The 16,631-nt window shown below is 45.9% G+C and overlaps 1 protein-coding gene across 1 annotated transcript in view; it reads left to right on the top strand.

Moving 5' to 3' along the window:
- TRAPPC9 (trafficking protein particle complex 9) overlaps positions 1 to 16,631 on the top strand; it is a 714,313-nt gene that overhangs the window by 215,759 nt on the left and 481,923 nt on the right. The window contains exon 17 of the mRNA XM_025393926.1: positions 12,708 to 12,832. Within this exon, the coding sequence (XP_025249711.1) occupies positions 12,708 to 12,832 (125 nt within the window). The remainder of the gene's footprint in view (positions 1 to 12,707; positions 12,833 to 16,631) is intronic.

Below are 16,631 nucleotides of genomic sequence, written 5' to 3'. Positions count from 1 at the left end.
AATGATGCTGCTATAGACATTCTTGTGCACGTATTTGGTGGACATAAGCTCATGTTTATGTTGGCTTTCATGGATCCATAACCAAACAGATTTTCAAAATGGTCCTTGGGATTTCTGTACATCCCAGTGCTATGTATGAACTCTCTCTTGCTCCAGATCTTCACCACGCATTGGTGTTGTCAGTATTTTAAATTACAGCTGTTCTGGTTTACATGTGGTGTTGTCTCACTGTGGTATTAACTTGCTTTTCCCAAGTAGCCAATAATGTTGCACGTCTATCATATACTTATTTATTATTTGGATATATACTTTTGTGAAGTGTCTATTAAAATATTTTCTTCATTTTTTTATTGGGTTATTTACCTTCCAACTGATTTATAGGAGTACTCAACATATTTTGGATATTAGTCCATTGTCAGCTATGAGTATTGCACACATCTTAGAATCTGTGGCCAGGCTTTTTACTTTCCTGATGCTGCCTTTTGATGAAGAGAATTTATCAATTTTCTTAATTAAATTTCTTAACTAAAAATTGTAAATTTTCAGCCGGGCACGGTGGCTCACGCCTGTAATCCCAGCACTTTGGGAGGCCGAGGCAGGTGGATCACCTGAGGTCAGGAGTTAGAGACCAGCCTGACCAACATGGCAAAACCCTGTCTCTACTAAAAATACAAAAAATTAACTGCACATGGTGGCAGGTGCTTGTAATCCCAGCCTACTTGGGAGGCTGAGGCAGAAGAATTGCTTGAACCAGGCAAGTAGAGGTTGCAGTGAGCCTAGATTGTGCCACTGCACTCCCTCCTGGGCAATAAGAGTGAAACTCCATCTCAAAAAAATATATATGTATTGTAATTTTTCTTAGGTTTCTTAATTTTATTATAATTATTTTCCTCTTGGTTAGTGCTAATTTTTGTTTAGGAAATCTTTACTTACATCAAGGTCATGGAAATATGTTTTCTTCTAGAAAATGTATTGTTTCAGTTTTTGCATTTAGGCCTATGAACCATCTTGAATTAACTTGTGTGTGTAGTATTGTGTGGCACATATAAAGTACTCAAGTATTTGTTGAATAGGGAGCAGGAATTATAGAAGATTTTGAATTATGTTATACAGTTTTAAATTATGGAAGTAACTAGTTCTTAATGTTCTCTCTAATCAGGTAACAGGACTTACACAATTTCCTTCTTTCTGGGTTTTTATACTTTAGCAAAGAAAGCAGTCATAGTTCTTTTTTTTTCTCCATCTTCGTCACAAATATTTGTTGCATATCTGTTTTATTGCATGCACTCTGCTACTCTTGGGAGTGTCTGGAGTAAAATAAGACACAGTCTCTGCCCTCTAGGAGCTTAGCATCCAGGGTGGCACCATCCACAGGACTCTATGTACTGGCGGGAATGACCTGTGCAGTACTGTCCACCATCGCAGCCACCAGCCACATGTGGCCTTGGTCACTTGAGACATGGACGATGCATCTAAAGCAGAGGTCCCCAGCTTTTTTGGCACCAGGGATGGGTTTCATGGAAGACAGTGGTTTCTAGATAAAGTTGTTCTGCTTCAGATCATCAGGCGTTAGATTCTTGTAAAGAGCACGCAACCTAGATGCCTTGCGTGTGCATTTCACAGTAGGGTTTGTGATCCTATGAGAATCTAATGCTTCCACTGATCTGGCAGGAGGTGGAGCTCAGGCGTGCTCACTTGCCCTCCACTCACCTCCTGCTGCGTGGCCCATTTCCTAACAGGCCACGGACTGGGGGTTGGGGGCCCTTGATCTCAATGACTCATTATTAATTTTATTTAATTTTAATTACTTTAAATTTAAGTACCCACATTTCTCTAGTGGCTACTGTATTAGCATAAGTCTAGTGAGAGGGATAAGCAATTTCACAAATAAATGAAAAATTGTAACTGCTAAATGCCAGCTACAGAATATATGATGCCGAGAGTATGTAATCAGGGTTCGACTTAATTTAAAGGGCTGGGAAGGCTTTTCTTTGGGAATAATTACTGAGGTAAGATTTACAGAAGGGGAAGCACTTAAATAGGTGAAAAGGGTAGGGTGGGAAAATGTTGTTTTATGTGTGTGTAAAAACGCTGTGGCAGAAAAGAGCAAAGTCAATTCCAGGGACTTAACGTGTGTGTGTGTGTGTGTGTGTGTGTGTGTGTATATGTGGTGGGGGAGAGAGTGTCTGTTTATCTGTGTGTGTGTGTGTGTGTGTGTGTGTGTGTGGTGGGGGAGAGACTGTGTTTGTGTGTGTGTGTGTGTGTGTGTGTGTGTGTATGTGGTGGGGGAGAGAGAGGGGTCTCTACTAAAAATATAAAAAAAATTAGCTGGGTGTGGTGGTGCCGCACATGTAATCCCAGCTACTTGGGAGGCTGAGGCAGGAGAATTGCTTGAACCCAGGAGGCAGAGGTTGCAGTGAGCTGCAATCACACCACTGTAATCCACACTGGCCGAGAGAGCAAGACTCCATCTCAAGAAAAAAAAAAAAAGCAGTGATTTACTAGCAGTTTTTAAAACTAATCTTTGGTTTTGAAAGCCCGGCAACAAACTGCTAACTGCTTTTCTCTCTTTTTGCTGGTCATTTACTTATTCATTCATGAAGTCATTAATTCACAAACTCATTCATTCCTGTCATTATTAGGCGCTTTTCAGTGCAGGCATGCAGTTCTTGGCTGCCACATGACACAACTTTAGGGAGTGCCTGTGCATCTGTCCCTGGAAATGATGGCCTTGGAGGGGTGTCCTGGGCTTCCCATGTGCCGGGCAGCACCTGAGGCTGCGAGGCATTTCTCATCACACAGGAACTAGGAAATGACATTAGCTCATTCGTTCACCCAGCAAATATTTTTCTCCATTGCTACTATGTGCTAGGCACTGTGACAAACTATTTGGATACAGACTTTAAATGCAGGTTTCCTGCCCCCAACACTCTATGGTCTAGTAAAGATGTCAGTGCAGGTCACTGTTGTAAGTGCCCAGATCCAAGTCTGATTTCCTGTCTCAGTCAGAGGGGTCCTAAGACCCCCAGCCACAGTTTCCACTTCTCTTGACGATTTCCGCGGAAGAGGGCACGTCCTCCAGGACCGATTGCCAGTGCTCACAAATGCCTTACTTACCTGTGGCTGAGTCCTCACCTGCTTCAGTTTCATCCACTTTCTTTTCTTTCTTTTTTTTTTTTTTTGGAGACAGAGTCTCGCTTTGTCACCCAGGCTGGAGTGCAGTGGCACAATCTCGGCTCACTGCAGGCTCCGCCTCCCGGGTTCATGCCTTTCTCCTGCCTCAGCCTCCCGAGTAGCTGTGACTACAAGCACCCGCCACCTCACCCGGCTAATTTTTTGTATTTTTGGTAGACATGGGGTTTCACCGTGTTAGCCAGGATGGTCTCAATCTCCTGACCTTGTGATCCGCCCACCTTGGCCTCCCAAAGTGCTGGGATTACAGGCGTGAGCCACTGCGCCCGGCCTCTTTTCTTGTTTTTTGAGATGGAGTTGTGCTCTTGTTGCCCAGGCTGGGGTGCAGTGGCATGACCTTGGCTCACTGCAACCTCCACCTCCCAGGTTCAAGCAATTCTTGTGCCTCAGCCTCCTGAGTAGCTGGGATTACAGGCGTGTGCCACCACGCCTGGCTAATTTTGTATTTTATTTTATTTTATTTTTTTGAGACAGAGTCTCACTGTGTTGCCCAGGCTGGAGTGCAGTGGCATGATCTCGGCTCACTGCAAGCTCCGCCTCCTGGGTTCACCCCATTCTCCTGCCTCAGCCTCCTGAGTAGCTGGGACTGCATGTGCCCGCCACCACCCCCAGCTGATTTTTTTTTTTTGTATTTTAGGTAGAGATGGGATTTCACCATGTTGGTCAGGCTGGTCTTGAATTCCTGACCTCAGGTGATCCACCTACCTTGGCCTCCCAAAGTGCTGGGATTATAGGCATGAGACACCGCGCCTGGCCCTTCTTTTTTTTTTCTTAACCATCTTTAGAAGGAAAGAAAATGCAATAATATCCTTATGCTAACATGACTGTTCAGTGCTTTAAAAGTGCTTTGTAGTTGGTTTTCTGTGTGGCCAGTGTTTTTGTCCAGCAAAGGAGATCATTCTTACCAGTAGGTACCACATGCAGTCTTGGTTGGACATTAGCTCTTGGAGCACATTTTATGCTTGTGCCTGTTGTGAGATGGCCTTGCTGCTGTATGAATGTTTACTTTTGCCCTGGCAGGTGACGGTCTGGACTCCCTGTGAAATGACTGGGAGGAAGTGTGCATCTGTGTACACTGCCATGTGGAGTTATCTGGGACCCTAGAAGGAAATCTCACTCTCAGATTTTAGGGCTGCAACTTTAAAGGACCTTTTCTGCCTATGTGATGTTGCTTTGTACATTTTAGAGGCCAAGGGAATATTTGGTACATTGAAAACATATAGAGGCCGGGTGTGGTGGCTCATGCCTGTAACTCCAGCACTTTGGGAGGCTGAGGCTGGTGGATCACTTGAGGCCAGGAATTTGAGACCAGCCTGGCCAACATGGCGAAACCCCATCTCTACTAAAAATACAAAAGTTAGCTGGGTGTGGTGGTGTGCGCCTGTAATCTCAGCCACTTGGGAGGCCGAGGCATGAACCGGGGAAGCGGTGAGCCAAGATTGCGCCACTACACACCAGCCTTGGTGATAGAGTAAGACTCTGTCTCAAAAAAGAAAAAAGAGGCCGGGTGCAGTGTCTCACACCTGTAATCCCAGCACTTTGGGAGGCTGAGGCAGGTGGATCACGAGGTCAGTCAGGAGTTCAAGACTAGCCTGGCCAAGATGGCGAAACCCGGTCTCTACTAAAAATACAAAAAAAAAAAAATTAGCTGGGCATGGTGACAGGTGCCGGTAATCCCAGCTACTCAGGAGACTGAGGCAGAGAATTGCTTGAACCCGGGAGGTGGAGGTTGCAATGAGCCGAGATCACACCACTGCACTCCGGCCTGGGCCACAGAGTAAGACTCTGTCTCAAAAAAAAAAAAAAAAAAAGGAAAAAGAAAACATATGGAATTGACTAAAGCACAATGTTTTGATGTATCTACTTGCCTACTGCTTTCTGTGTTTCCCATTCTTTTCTGTATCTTTGACCTTCCTTCTGAAATGATTTTCTGTGTACCTGAAGTGTAGTATTTCTGTGTACCTGAAGTTCCTAGTGAGAACGTATTGGTGGTAAGTTCTCTTAATTTTTAGCCAAAGAGTGTGTTTGTCACCATCATTCTTTAAAAAAGTTCTGCTGTATACATAGTCTAGTGTAGCAGATGAATTTTCTTTAATATTTTGAAGATGAATTCTTATGACTTCCCTTGCTGCTGGGAGGTTAGCTTCTGGTCTAATTGTTATTCCGTTGGATATAATCTCTCTTTTCTCTTTATCTTCCTCCCTACCCCTAAAGTGTGTTTGTACCCTAACACAGTTGTACTATTCTTTTAGTTTTTAAAAAATATTTGTTGAGATAGAATTCACGTGAGATACAATTCGGTCACTTAGTGTATTCACAGGGTTGTGCAATTGTCCCCACAGTCTAAGTTTAGAACAAGTTGGGAACCACCCAGAACATTTCACAGGTTCAGTTGGTAGTTACAGCCTCCTGTACCTGGAGGCTTCCGGTGTCGGTGAGGGCAGAGGACTTTAAGTCTGGCCCTGCTGCAGGGAGCATCCGACAGAAGGAAGACCAGTCTCAAAGTGAGGCTGCCCGTGGGGAAGATGGACTGTTGCCATTTGAATAGTATGTGAAGGCCACTATTCCTGTATGATTATTTTTTCTTTCCTAAACATATTCCAAAGTTTCTGAATGAATGAGCATGCTACTTTCTTTATGGAAATTTAGGATGAGTATTGGCTAATTTCTTAGCCAACTGCTTCTACTGCTTTGGTTTTCTTGAGGATATTTTATGATAACCAGATGGGCTTTTTTGGCACCTGTGGATTTTATGACTAAATGAGAAAGCATCTTTAAAATATATTCTACCTGGAACAGCATATCCCTGACAAACTCCCACTGAGCAATTGTTGCCTCCTGTTGCCTTTGTTAATGTATTTTATTCTAGTTTATTTTAGGTGCCTCTCACAAGAGAGGAAAATGTAGTCAGCCTTATGCATTAGTGTCTCTTTGAAAAGTGTACCAAAATGGACACATCCCTGCGTAGATCCCACCACTGGAGATAGATGCTAAAGCCCCCCTGCAAGGGTCCTTGGGATTAGTTTAGTGGAACGCATGGTGCACAGTTTTGGCCCGGTGATGTGCTGCAGAACAACCTTGGCTGGTGAGCTTTTGTGGAAGCCCAGTTTGGGGACTGAAATATATTATTTGGGTCAGTTTTGCTGGGTAGTGACCAATCCAGTTGTCATGAGGTCTACTTCTGACTGTGCTTCTGATGAGCTGTGTGATATTGAGCAAGTTACTTACCTTCTCAGAGCCTCAGCTTCCTCATCTATAGAATCGGTAAGAGAACGCCTGACTTTGCAGGGTGTAAAGAGTTGGATGGTGCATACTGAGCGCCTGGTGCCAAGCCATGGACGTGGCTCTCAGCCCTCACCCCTTCCTAGAAGAGCTGTTTTTATTGTGACTCTGCTTTTTCTTTCCCCTGCACAAATCCTGCTTTCAGCTGTCATTTCCCCCAATTGTCATCGTGGTTGCGATATGGCTGAATTCTAGAGAGAAGTATTATTTTAGCATACAAAATGGTCTTTCTGAATTTCCCACAGAGTTGCTCTTAATAGAAAAGTTGAGCACTATAAATGGTAAGTATGAAATTGTCTCTAAAAGCTCAGTTTTATTCATGATGATCTACCAGACTCATACCATTCTTAAATACCCTCTGTCCTGATAAATCCACTAAACTCTTTAGTCCTCCTACTAGGCCGCCTTCATCTGTTTGTAACTTTTTTTGTCCTGTCTTCCTATTAATTGTCATCCCAATCTGTTCTCTGTTCTATTTGTGATAGCCTGTGTTGGCAGAAAAATTGGCTAAATGATTGAACATAATTTTCTCCCCTCCACCCCACCCCAACTGGAGAGAGATCCTTCCCAGGCGTGCCCTGTGATTTGCTTCCCTGCTCACGACATCTTATTCCATCTCATCTCTCGCCATCCCTCTGCAGCTGCCCCTTCTCTCCAACTCTGTTCCTGTATGGGCGAAGGGCTCAGCTTCAGTTTTCTGAAGGCTGGCTTCTGCCTCCTACCTGAGCTGGTTACATTCTGTCCCCATTTATAATTTATATGCTTCTTGTGTTTTGTATCTTCAGCTGGATTTGAGAACAGGCTTCTATAGTCTGTAAAGAATCCATAGAGTGGCTTTCTTAGTGTTTTTCTGAGCTTGAAGATGGCAGGTTTTTGAGGTTTCTTGGAGATTTTGAGGTCTGTGTCCAAAAAGGAGGCAAATTTCAGATGGAATTTTAAGACTTTTTTTTTTTTTTTTTGCCAAGTGCTCATATCCCAGAGCCTCCTAGTTCCAAAACATTGCTGATTTGTGTTTTTCCAAAGTACTTTTACATCAAATCTCATTGAGTTTTTTAGTTGGTTCCCATTTCAGAGCCAAGAAAACTAAGGTTCATAGAGTTGTGTGTTGCCCAGAGTGTCTCAATGTGTTGGGGAAGGAGGGCTGCAGGCAGGCCCCATAGCTGGATCTTTTTCTTTTTCGAGACAGAGTCTCTCCCTGTCACCCAGGCTGGAGTACAGTGGTGTGATCTCAGCTCACTGCAACCTCTGCCTCCCAGGTTCACCCAATTCTCCTGTCTTAGCCTCCCCAGTACCTGGGACTGTAGGCGTGCACTACCACGCCCAGCTATTTTTTGTATTTTTAGTAGAGATGGGGTTTCACCATGTTGCCCAGGCTGGTCTTGAACCCCTGACCTGAAGTGATCCACCCACCTCGGCCTCCTAAAGTACTGAGATTACAGGCATGAGCCACCACGCCCGGCCCATAGCTGGATCTTTATAACGTGATTCAGAGGAAGACAAACCAGACTCTTTTCTTTCTAGAATTTGTAAATCAAATCTCATAGAAGGGCTTTTCATGTCCCTTCTTGTACCTTCTGTTTGTCCTCTGGATAAACACTGTTGATGGGGTGTTTTCATCTCTGGCCATGGCAGGATCAAGGCCAACCTTGATCCAACCAGAACCACATGGGACGAAGAAGGAGCTGCTCCCCAAAGAAAAGAGAAATGCGGGGCAGACAAAAGCCAGATGTTCACTCTGCTTTCCTCTACAGGCCAAAACATCTGACCATTTCCAGAAATGAAGAATTTACCATTGTTATAAGTGTAAAATAGGATTGGTATTTCCAAGGCCAAAAAAAAAAAAAAAAAAAAAAAAAAGAAGAATCAGGGTCCTTCGGGTGATGAAAGTGTTTGTGTGCTTGCTAAGGATGGAGCCTCCCTTGGGAGGAGCTAGACAAGCTGTATTACAGGCCCTGTGTATACGTCAGAGAGAGGGATGGAGACCCAGGGAGACACACAGACACAAACAGACATGAAATGGCAAAAATACCCTGTTGGGCACCTGGCCTTCACTCAACAGAGGACAACTTATTGGGCGAAGTCACATTGAGTGGTCTTTCATACCATGCTTGCTTAGAGGTCCACTTGACCTAGTTTCTGGGGTAAGATGCTAAACAAATGTGGAGTTTATGTTTTGCAAATGGTTCTGTTCGTAATATTAGTACCCTTCACAGCAGGCATCCGGGCATCATGGTGTCATGGAGAGGTTTTATAAATTGTGTCCCTGGTGCTGAGAGAAATGAGGAAAAAAGAGAGAAAATTAACTCATTCAAACTTAACAGCTTTTGATTGAGTCTTTACAAATAAGTCTTTGCACATATCTACCTGATGAAATTTCAGTTAACCAGGAGTTGGTTGTTGAATGTGACTTTGGGATGATGGAATTTTTTATTGAGCACGTGTGTGTAAACTGTGTGCATGTCAACTAAATACTGAATTTGACCCTGTGATTTATTCATTCATTTAGTTACTATTTACTGAGGGCTTCCAATTTGTTAGAGCCTGCGTCAGCTACTATGAGGGACACAATGGTGAATCTGACAAGAATTCAGTCTTCAAGGAGTTTATAGTCATCAAGGAATCTAAGACGTGCATAATTTGCTGTGGTGGGAATAAGAACAGCTCTTTTTACTGAATGCTTGCCCCACGCCCGGCATTATGATGAATCCTTCCTGTGCAATAATTCATTTATTCTTCTATATAACCTCACAGCATATGTGTTCTCACTGTTCCCATTTAGGGGATGATGGATTTAAAGCTCATAGAAGGTTATTTGACTTGATGAAGGTCATTCAGCCAGGTAGGAGGGGGGCCATACCTGAGCCCCGACCCCTCTGACCTCCTACAAGGCTCTCTGCCTGTGTACAGGTCAGCAGGAGGTAGGCACGAGTCTTAGGATAGAGAAGATGCTGGAACTCCGAGGAAGATGTACTTGCTTTCCATTAGGACAGCTGAGGGAGGCATTATGGAAGAGGTAGCATTTGAACTGTGACCAAAAATAGGGGCATATTAGGATATAAGGTTGTCAGAGGGAAGATAATTACCAATGCATAAAGGCAAACAGAAATGGAGGTAGAACAAGGAGTGACAAGAAATAAATTTTGGTAGAAAAATGGCCTACCAGTTGCAGGGACTGACATGGTACAAAGCTGGGCCTTAGGCCCAGTGAGGGCTGCTTTGTTTCCAGTCTACCTTCACTTTGTGGCCCTACCTGAAGCTTCCTGGATTTACTATCCACTCTCCACGGGGAACACTGAACGCCAGTGTTTTTCACATCAAGTCCTTTGAATATGTCAAAGGTTCTCCTCGGATTCCGCTCAGATTCTCTTGGTGAACTCTTCTGAAATCTGCAGGCACCTCTAGGGGATGTTTGTCAGGCTCATGTATCTGTACTTCCCCCTCTGCTAGACAGTAGCCCTGTAGTTCTTGTTAGCTCTCTGATGCTTGCATGGATTTTAAGACTACTTTGTCCATGTTTTCTAGCTGTTCTCAGTGGCTGAGCTGGTCTGAGTTGTCTAGCCTGTTATGAGAAATAGAATCTTCTGAAGTTCGTTTCGTGCCTATTCAGCCCGAGCTGCTTGTGGGACGTCAGGTGGATCTTTGCTGCCCACATGCAGTGCTTGAAGAGGGGCCAGTTGGGCACCTCCAGTTTCTTCCAGGTGCAGAGAGGACCCTACTCTTAAGTGCTTGATCACAGTCTTCATACGTGTCTTCCATAGGCACCACCAACAGAAACAGATCAGTTTGTCATTTTTCTTATTATAGATGCACAATGTCTGGTTCCTTCATATGCTATTTTGGGCATAAGGTGTCATGAACTTTTCAAGTAGACAATTTTTTAACTTAAGACAGTTTAACTTTTGAAGATTTGAAGCCTCTAAATAGAAAATTGCTTAATTCTTCTTTACCCAGTTGAATATTGTTTGTCATCCCTGAAAATTGAACTACTTAAGGGGATATACCTTAGCAAATGATGCTTAAGAGAAGTTATTTTTTTAAAATTATGAACTATTTCTATTATGCTTGGTTAATTGATATTTTTGCAAAGAGATATTAGGCATAGGGCCTTGGGTCTAAGTGATTGGGAATTTGGAAATATATGTTTTGTATCAATTAAAAGTAAATATTCTTCATCTTATCACAAGAAGCTTTAGTTTCTTAATAAGAAGTTACTTAGATGGGTTCGTTTGAGATATGCAGCTATTGAATTTTTCTTTCCCAACAACTGTGTTAAAGTGAAAAGGATCCTAGGCTTAGAATCAAAAACACCGAGTGTGAGTTTCAGACCTGCCACCCATCCACCCATCCATCCATCCAATCAAGTTTCCTAAATATCCATTCATGTGTGGTATGATGCCTACGATCAATTATCACCAGTATGACTGTGAGCAGGTTGTTTATTGCTGTTCTATAAAATGGGGGCAAGTTTCATTATCCTCAGCAAAGTAACGCAGGAGCAGAAAACCAAACACCGCATGTTCTCACTTACAAGTGGGAGCTGAACAATGAGAACACGTGGACACAGGGAGGGAAACAGCACATACTGGGGCCTGTCGGGGAGTGGAGTGAGGGGAGGGAAAGCATTAGGAAAAATAGTTAATGCATGCTGGGTTTAATGCCTGGGTGATGGGTTGATAGGTGCAGCAAACCACCATGGCACGTTTACCTGTATGACAAACCTGCACATCCTGGACGTGTACTCTGAAACTTTAAAAAAAAAAAAAAAAAAAGAAAATTAAAATGAGGGCAAGCTTAGAAACTATCAAGTGCCATACTGATGTGAGTCCACATCTTACCAACCTCACTTTCTACCATTTGCTCTTTTGTGTCTGCTGTTCCATGTATCTTAAGCCAAAATCGGTATTAACGTGATTTCTTGCACAGGTTGCCTCTGGTGGTTTGTTCTCTTGGCCTGGTTTATGCTGGAAGTCTGTGATACTTGCCATACTTATAGGTAGGCTTCTCCTGCATGCCAGCTGGGTTCTGTCAGGGAGCTGCAGCTCCTTGAAAATAACTCCTTAGGAGGCAGTATCTTTACGTTCTTGAGAATATATAAAACTGCAGTCAAATAACTCATTCATTCCGCCAGGTCTTCTCTTCTGTTAAATGGTGTATCATGCAGAGGTCTTGGAGACCAGTGCAGACTTTGACATTTCCTCTTGAGTGCTAGGGGCAGGGGGTGAGCCCCCTTTCCTCAGGCGACTCTGCCTGCTGTGTGGGGAATTGACTTAGGGAAAGGAGTGAAGGCAAAGGGGGAGAAGAGCCAGGAGGGTAACAACAGTGACTCTGAGTGGGTGCTGGCCACGAAAGCCATCCCTGGGCACACTCTGAGAGCTAGCAGGATTTTCTTTTGGGTTGGACATGTGACATGAGGTGCAGAGAGGACTTAAAGATGATTCGTGGGTTAGACTGATCAATCGATAGCTAACGAGTAAGAAAAAAACCCAGGTGGCAGCGTGTGGCTCCTCGGAGGTTTAAGTAGGGTCTTGTGGCAGAGAGTGGTGGCTGCTTGAAGCTGGGTGAGGAGGTAGCGCTTAGACTAAGGTCAAGTGGCAAGAGAGAGCTGGCCGCATGAAGGGAGGGGAACTCGTTCCAGCCTGAGGAGTGGCTCAGCAGAGGCTCATGGGAGAGATGGGCTCTGCATGGTCCAAATGCAGAGGGCAGGCCGGGCCTCGGCCATCACATCCAGGTGGTAAGGAGCTGTCCCTTTTAAGGAGTGATGCACTCTCAACTTTTACTCAGCGGATATGAGTATGTGCTGACGGAGGACGCATCAGGCGGTTGTAACTGATACGAGGTAGAATAGTCAGGACAGAAACTGGCGTGCTCCTTACAGTCACAGTTTCTGACCAAAATCTCCTACATAAACAAAAACAAAAACCAAAACTAAACCAGCCTGGGCGTATGGCGAAACCCCACCTCTACCAAAAATACAAAAATCAGCCAGGTGTGGTGGCGCGTGCCTGAAGTCCCAGGCACTAGGGAGGCTGAGGTGGGAGGATCACCAGAGCCCAGGAGGCAGAGGTTGCAGTGAGCAGAGATTGCACCACTGCACTCCAGCTTGTGCGACAGAGTGAGACCCGTCCCAAACAACAACAACAACAACAACAACAACAACAACAGCAGCAACAACACGAACAACAAACCCCAAAACCAAGCTGACATGTTACTTCTGATTTTTTCTTGTTTTGTAGATGGAATCAGTGTGAGTGGCTTTCCGCTGTCCAGCCCTTTTCGGCAGGTCGTTCGGCCCCGAGTGGAGGGCAAACCTGTGAACCCACCCGAGAGCAACAAAGCAGGTGACTACAGCCATGTGAAGGTGAGTGGGCTTGGCAGGTGGCATCTGCCACGTGCCGTTCGGGCTTCTGCAGAGCCTTTTCTGAAGCACAGCTTTGAGTCCTTTTCAGAAAGGAAAGGCTGTGTGTATTTGAAAGCTGGATTCTCGGTAGTTTTTGTTCTTGGACAATGTTTTGGAAAGCAGTCACAGTGAAGCTTGAGTGCATTGTTTGGTGTTGCAAACTCTTACGTCCTTGGAACACAGAGATTCCGTGGGCTGAATTCAGGCGTGCGGTGATTAAAGCAGGATCTCCCCTGCTGTTTCCCTATTCATTTGAAAAGTTTATTGATTGCATACTTATCCTCGGTTCTGATGTTTACCCTGTACATTTTTCGTAATCTTTTGGCAACCCTTCCCAGTTGTTGGTTTGGAAGCCCCAAGGAAGCCAAGACAGATACGCCGGTAACAAGTGAATGTGAGTGCAAAGCTGCATGCTGTGGGCTTGTGGGCCAGCGTGAGCAGAGGTAGCTGCTGGCTCTATGGCGAGGCCCACACGAGTGCTCGGGTTTTTGAGTCTTCAGCACATGGGAAGCTCTGGCTGTTTGAGCCGTCCCGGGGACAGTGTGTAGAGCAGGGCCTAAGAGCTGTGACTGGGCTGCAGGTGGCAATGTCACTTTCAGGCATGCATATGTTCAGGACCAGCCTTTGGGATGCTGTTTACAGTCCTCACGCCAAATTTAAGAGGGCAGGGACTGGTTAGGAACGTCAGAATCGCTTGGCGAAGATGCCTGTGAGTCAGTGATACAATGGATTTTGAGGTGTCGGGGCCGCTGTCACTCAACCAAGAGGAGGGGTGGAGGAGCATGGGTCTGATGAGGCCATGGCAAGAGGGCATAGGCCAGTTCTGGTGGATGGAGGTCATGTCAGTGGATCGAACTTTGAAGAAGCTAGTTTTGGTGGAAGAGTCCTCTCCCCTTTTGAGCTCTGCAGTGAAGAAAGGGGTTGTTGGCAGCGGGGGGTGCCCCGTTCCTGGAGGGCTTCTGTTTGCACAGCAGCTTGGTTACTGTGTTGTTGGGCTCTTGCGTTAGCCAAGGGGACTGGTGTGGGAGAAGCTTCCCAGTAGACGCAGCAGAGGCCCCAGTGTGCAACTGCACAGCACATGCACGGAGCTACCAGGTACAGGAGGTGCTGTCGGGTGGGCTTGAGGCAGGGAGGACTGGGGAGGTGGCTTTCTCTGAGAGCCCCTCGGATTTCACATCGCCTCCGGCCTTCCTGCAGCCGCATCCTCGCCACCTTCTGACTGTGTGTTCAGGCCCTCTGGCATCATTATGTGTGTGCTGCAGCTCAGGCCCCCACTGTGTGGCTGCACTCTGTCTGCTGTGGAGAGCAGCAACCGTTCTCTTTTCTCCATGTCTACACACATGCTCCCCTAGAGCTCTCAGAAGGGCTGCTGGAGACAGCGGTGACTTTGGAGTGGGGCGTGTTGGTGGGGGAAGGCTTATACCACACAGGGGCTCTCTGCTGCCTGCTGCTTTGCACCGAGCTGTTGTCTGATTGGGGTACAATGGATCGGTGATCAGTCGCTGGTTTGGGAGCGAGACAGTCTATGGTGGGCAAAGGCTAATCAGAGCAACGGAGCACCTCCTGAAGCCGCCAACTTTACCTGTGCATGAGTCATGTGTTCCCCTTTCTTTGCATGTCCATAATTTTTTGTGGAAAGCTGGATCTTCTAGATAATGGATCATAGCAAGTTCGAGGCTGAGCCCCCTGCCCTCCCCTGTCGCTGCATATTGCTGTTCTTCTTGTTTGTCCGTCAATTTGGAAACTTGCCTTGACTTATCTTCGTGGAGTCTGTTTTCCTCAGTGTGTGATGTCTCTGCTTTGTTGATGATTTTCTCCTTCCTATTTTTACTGCTCACCTGGATTCCCAGGGCATGCCCCAGGTGCCCCAGAGCTTTGTGGGCAGCCAGTATTTGACTAGAGGTTGTGCTGACACACTTCAGTTCAGCAGGCCTTCCACCATTCTCCGATGGATCTGCATGTGCCTTGGGGATTGCTTTCAAACTTCAGGGCTGTTTCTTTGGTCTGAATTCACAAGGCCTCACATTGAGTGAGGACCAGTGGCTCCTGGGGGCCCTCTCTGGTTTGTCCTGAGCGTGTGGGGGCTTGTGCATGTGCACAGCTGCCCAGGTTTCCAGCGTTGTGGGACCAACAGGCTCATTTGCGTCCTGCATAGTAGCAGACCCATGACATGGAGACAGCAGGGTTTGCAGCGAAGAAAGAGTTTAATGACAGCAGGAAGCCACACGAGGAGGTGGGAGGAGACCCTTGAACCCATCTCCCTGAAGAATTTTGGGCTGCGGGTTATAAGGGGGTCATGGAGGGTGAGGACCTGAAAAGCTGGGGTCATTGGTTATGGTGAGGGGGATGAAACATCAGGATGTGGAAACTGCATTCTTTGATGAATTAAGTCTCCGTGAGGTCCTCAGACACCTGGCAAAGTGGGGTCCTTCAGGCCAGCTGATGTCAGTAGTTACAGTGGTATGCAGGACCTGAAAGAATATCTCAAAGGGAAAACATAACGTTTTGTAATGTTCAAGTGGCTGTCGATGGAGCTGTTAGGGGAACTAGGGTCTTGGAGCAGGGTCTGTGTGATTCTGGGGCAATTTAGGCAACGGCAGCGCTGAGGAAGCAGGTCCGGCAGGCTGCCCTCATGATGAACGTGCTGCAGGCTTTTTTATTTTCTCTTCTCCCCTTCCTTTCTTCCCTGATTAATTTTGTAAAGTTTATGGAAACGGTGTCACTGGGGTAACTAGGGTCTTACCAAAGCCTTCTGTGCTCTTTCATGCTCTGGCTCTTCCTATTGAATTTCTGGCGGGTCTGCTGTTTTACCATCTCCCACGACTACTTTTGTGACTTTAGGCCAGCTGCAGTGTCACCTTCCCTGCCTGTTTCCTGCTAAAATCCACTGTTTTTTTTTTTTTTTTTTCCTTTTAATTTGAGATGGGAGTCTCGCTCTGTCACCCAGGCTGGAGTGCGGTGGCGCAATCTTGGCTCACTGCAGCCTCTGCCTCCTGGGTTCATGCCATTATCCTGCCTCAGCCTCAAGAGTAGCTAGGATTACAGGCGTGTGCTACCACACCCAGCTAATTTTTATATTTTTAGCAGAGATGGAGTTTCACCATGTTGACCAGGCTGGTCTCGAACTTTTGACCTCAAGTGATCCACCCAAAGTGCTCTGCCTCCCAAAGTGCTGGGATTGCAGATGTGAACCACCACGCCTGTCCTCCCACTCTTATTTTTGACAACAACCCTGGACCTCCGCCCTCTGATCCGAATAAAGTCAGCCTCTTCTAGCAGGTAGCAGAGCAGCAGCAGTCTTCTGCCTGTCTCTCTTGGCCAGGTGGAACTTGTGTGCCAACGAGTTGGGGGTAGCAGGGGCAGTGGAATCAGCCCCTGGCTGAAATGCCACAGTCACCCTTCCTCTTCTCAAGATTAATGAGATTGCCATGAATAAATGCTTCGCAATTTGTTGCACGCCTTTGGTCAGTTTGAAAACCTTTAAATGCTTGTTCTTGACGACTTTGTCCGTTTGTATCTTTGCTTTTTGGGCAGAGGTTTAGCCAAGCTTCCCACTAAGCAATTCTGGAAATCCCACCCCTCAGACCTATTTACCTTCTGGTTATTCTTTCAGAGTTGGGGATAGAATGAAAAGTGCTGATTTGGAAAGATGTTCCTTTGGGCCTATTTGCATCTCAGGTGTTGATTCCTAAATGCTGGTGGAGTAGTGGAGAGGTTCGAGTGTCGTGGTGGCGTCCTGCAGCTCTGCTGGCTGTTTGCT

This window comes from Theropithecus gelada, chromosome 8 (assembly GCF_003255815.1).
Source record: "Theropithecus gelada isolate Dixy chromosome 8, Tgel_1.0, whole genome shotgun sequence".
Classification (NCBI taxonomy): Eukaryota; Metazoa; Chordata; class Mammalia; order Primates; family Cercopithecidae; genus Theropithecus; species Theropithecus gelada.
The sequence above is the reverse complement of the archived record's forward strand: the minus strand, read 5'-3'. Positions and strand labels throughout refer to the sequence as shown.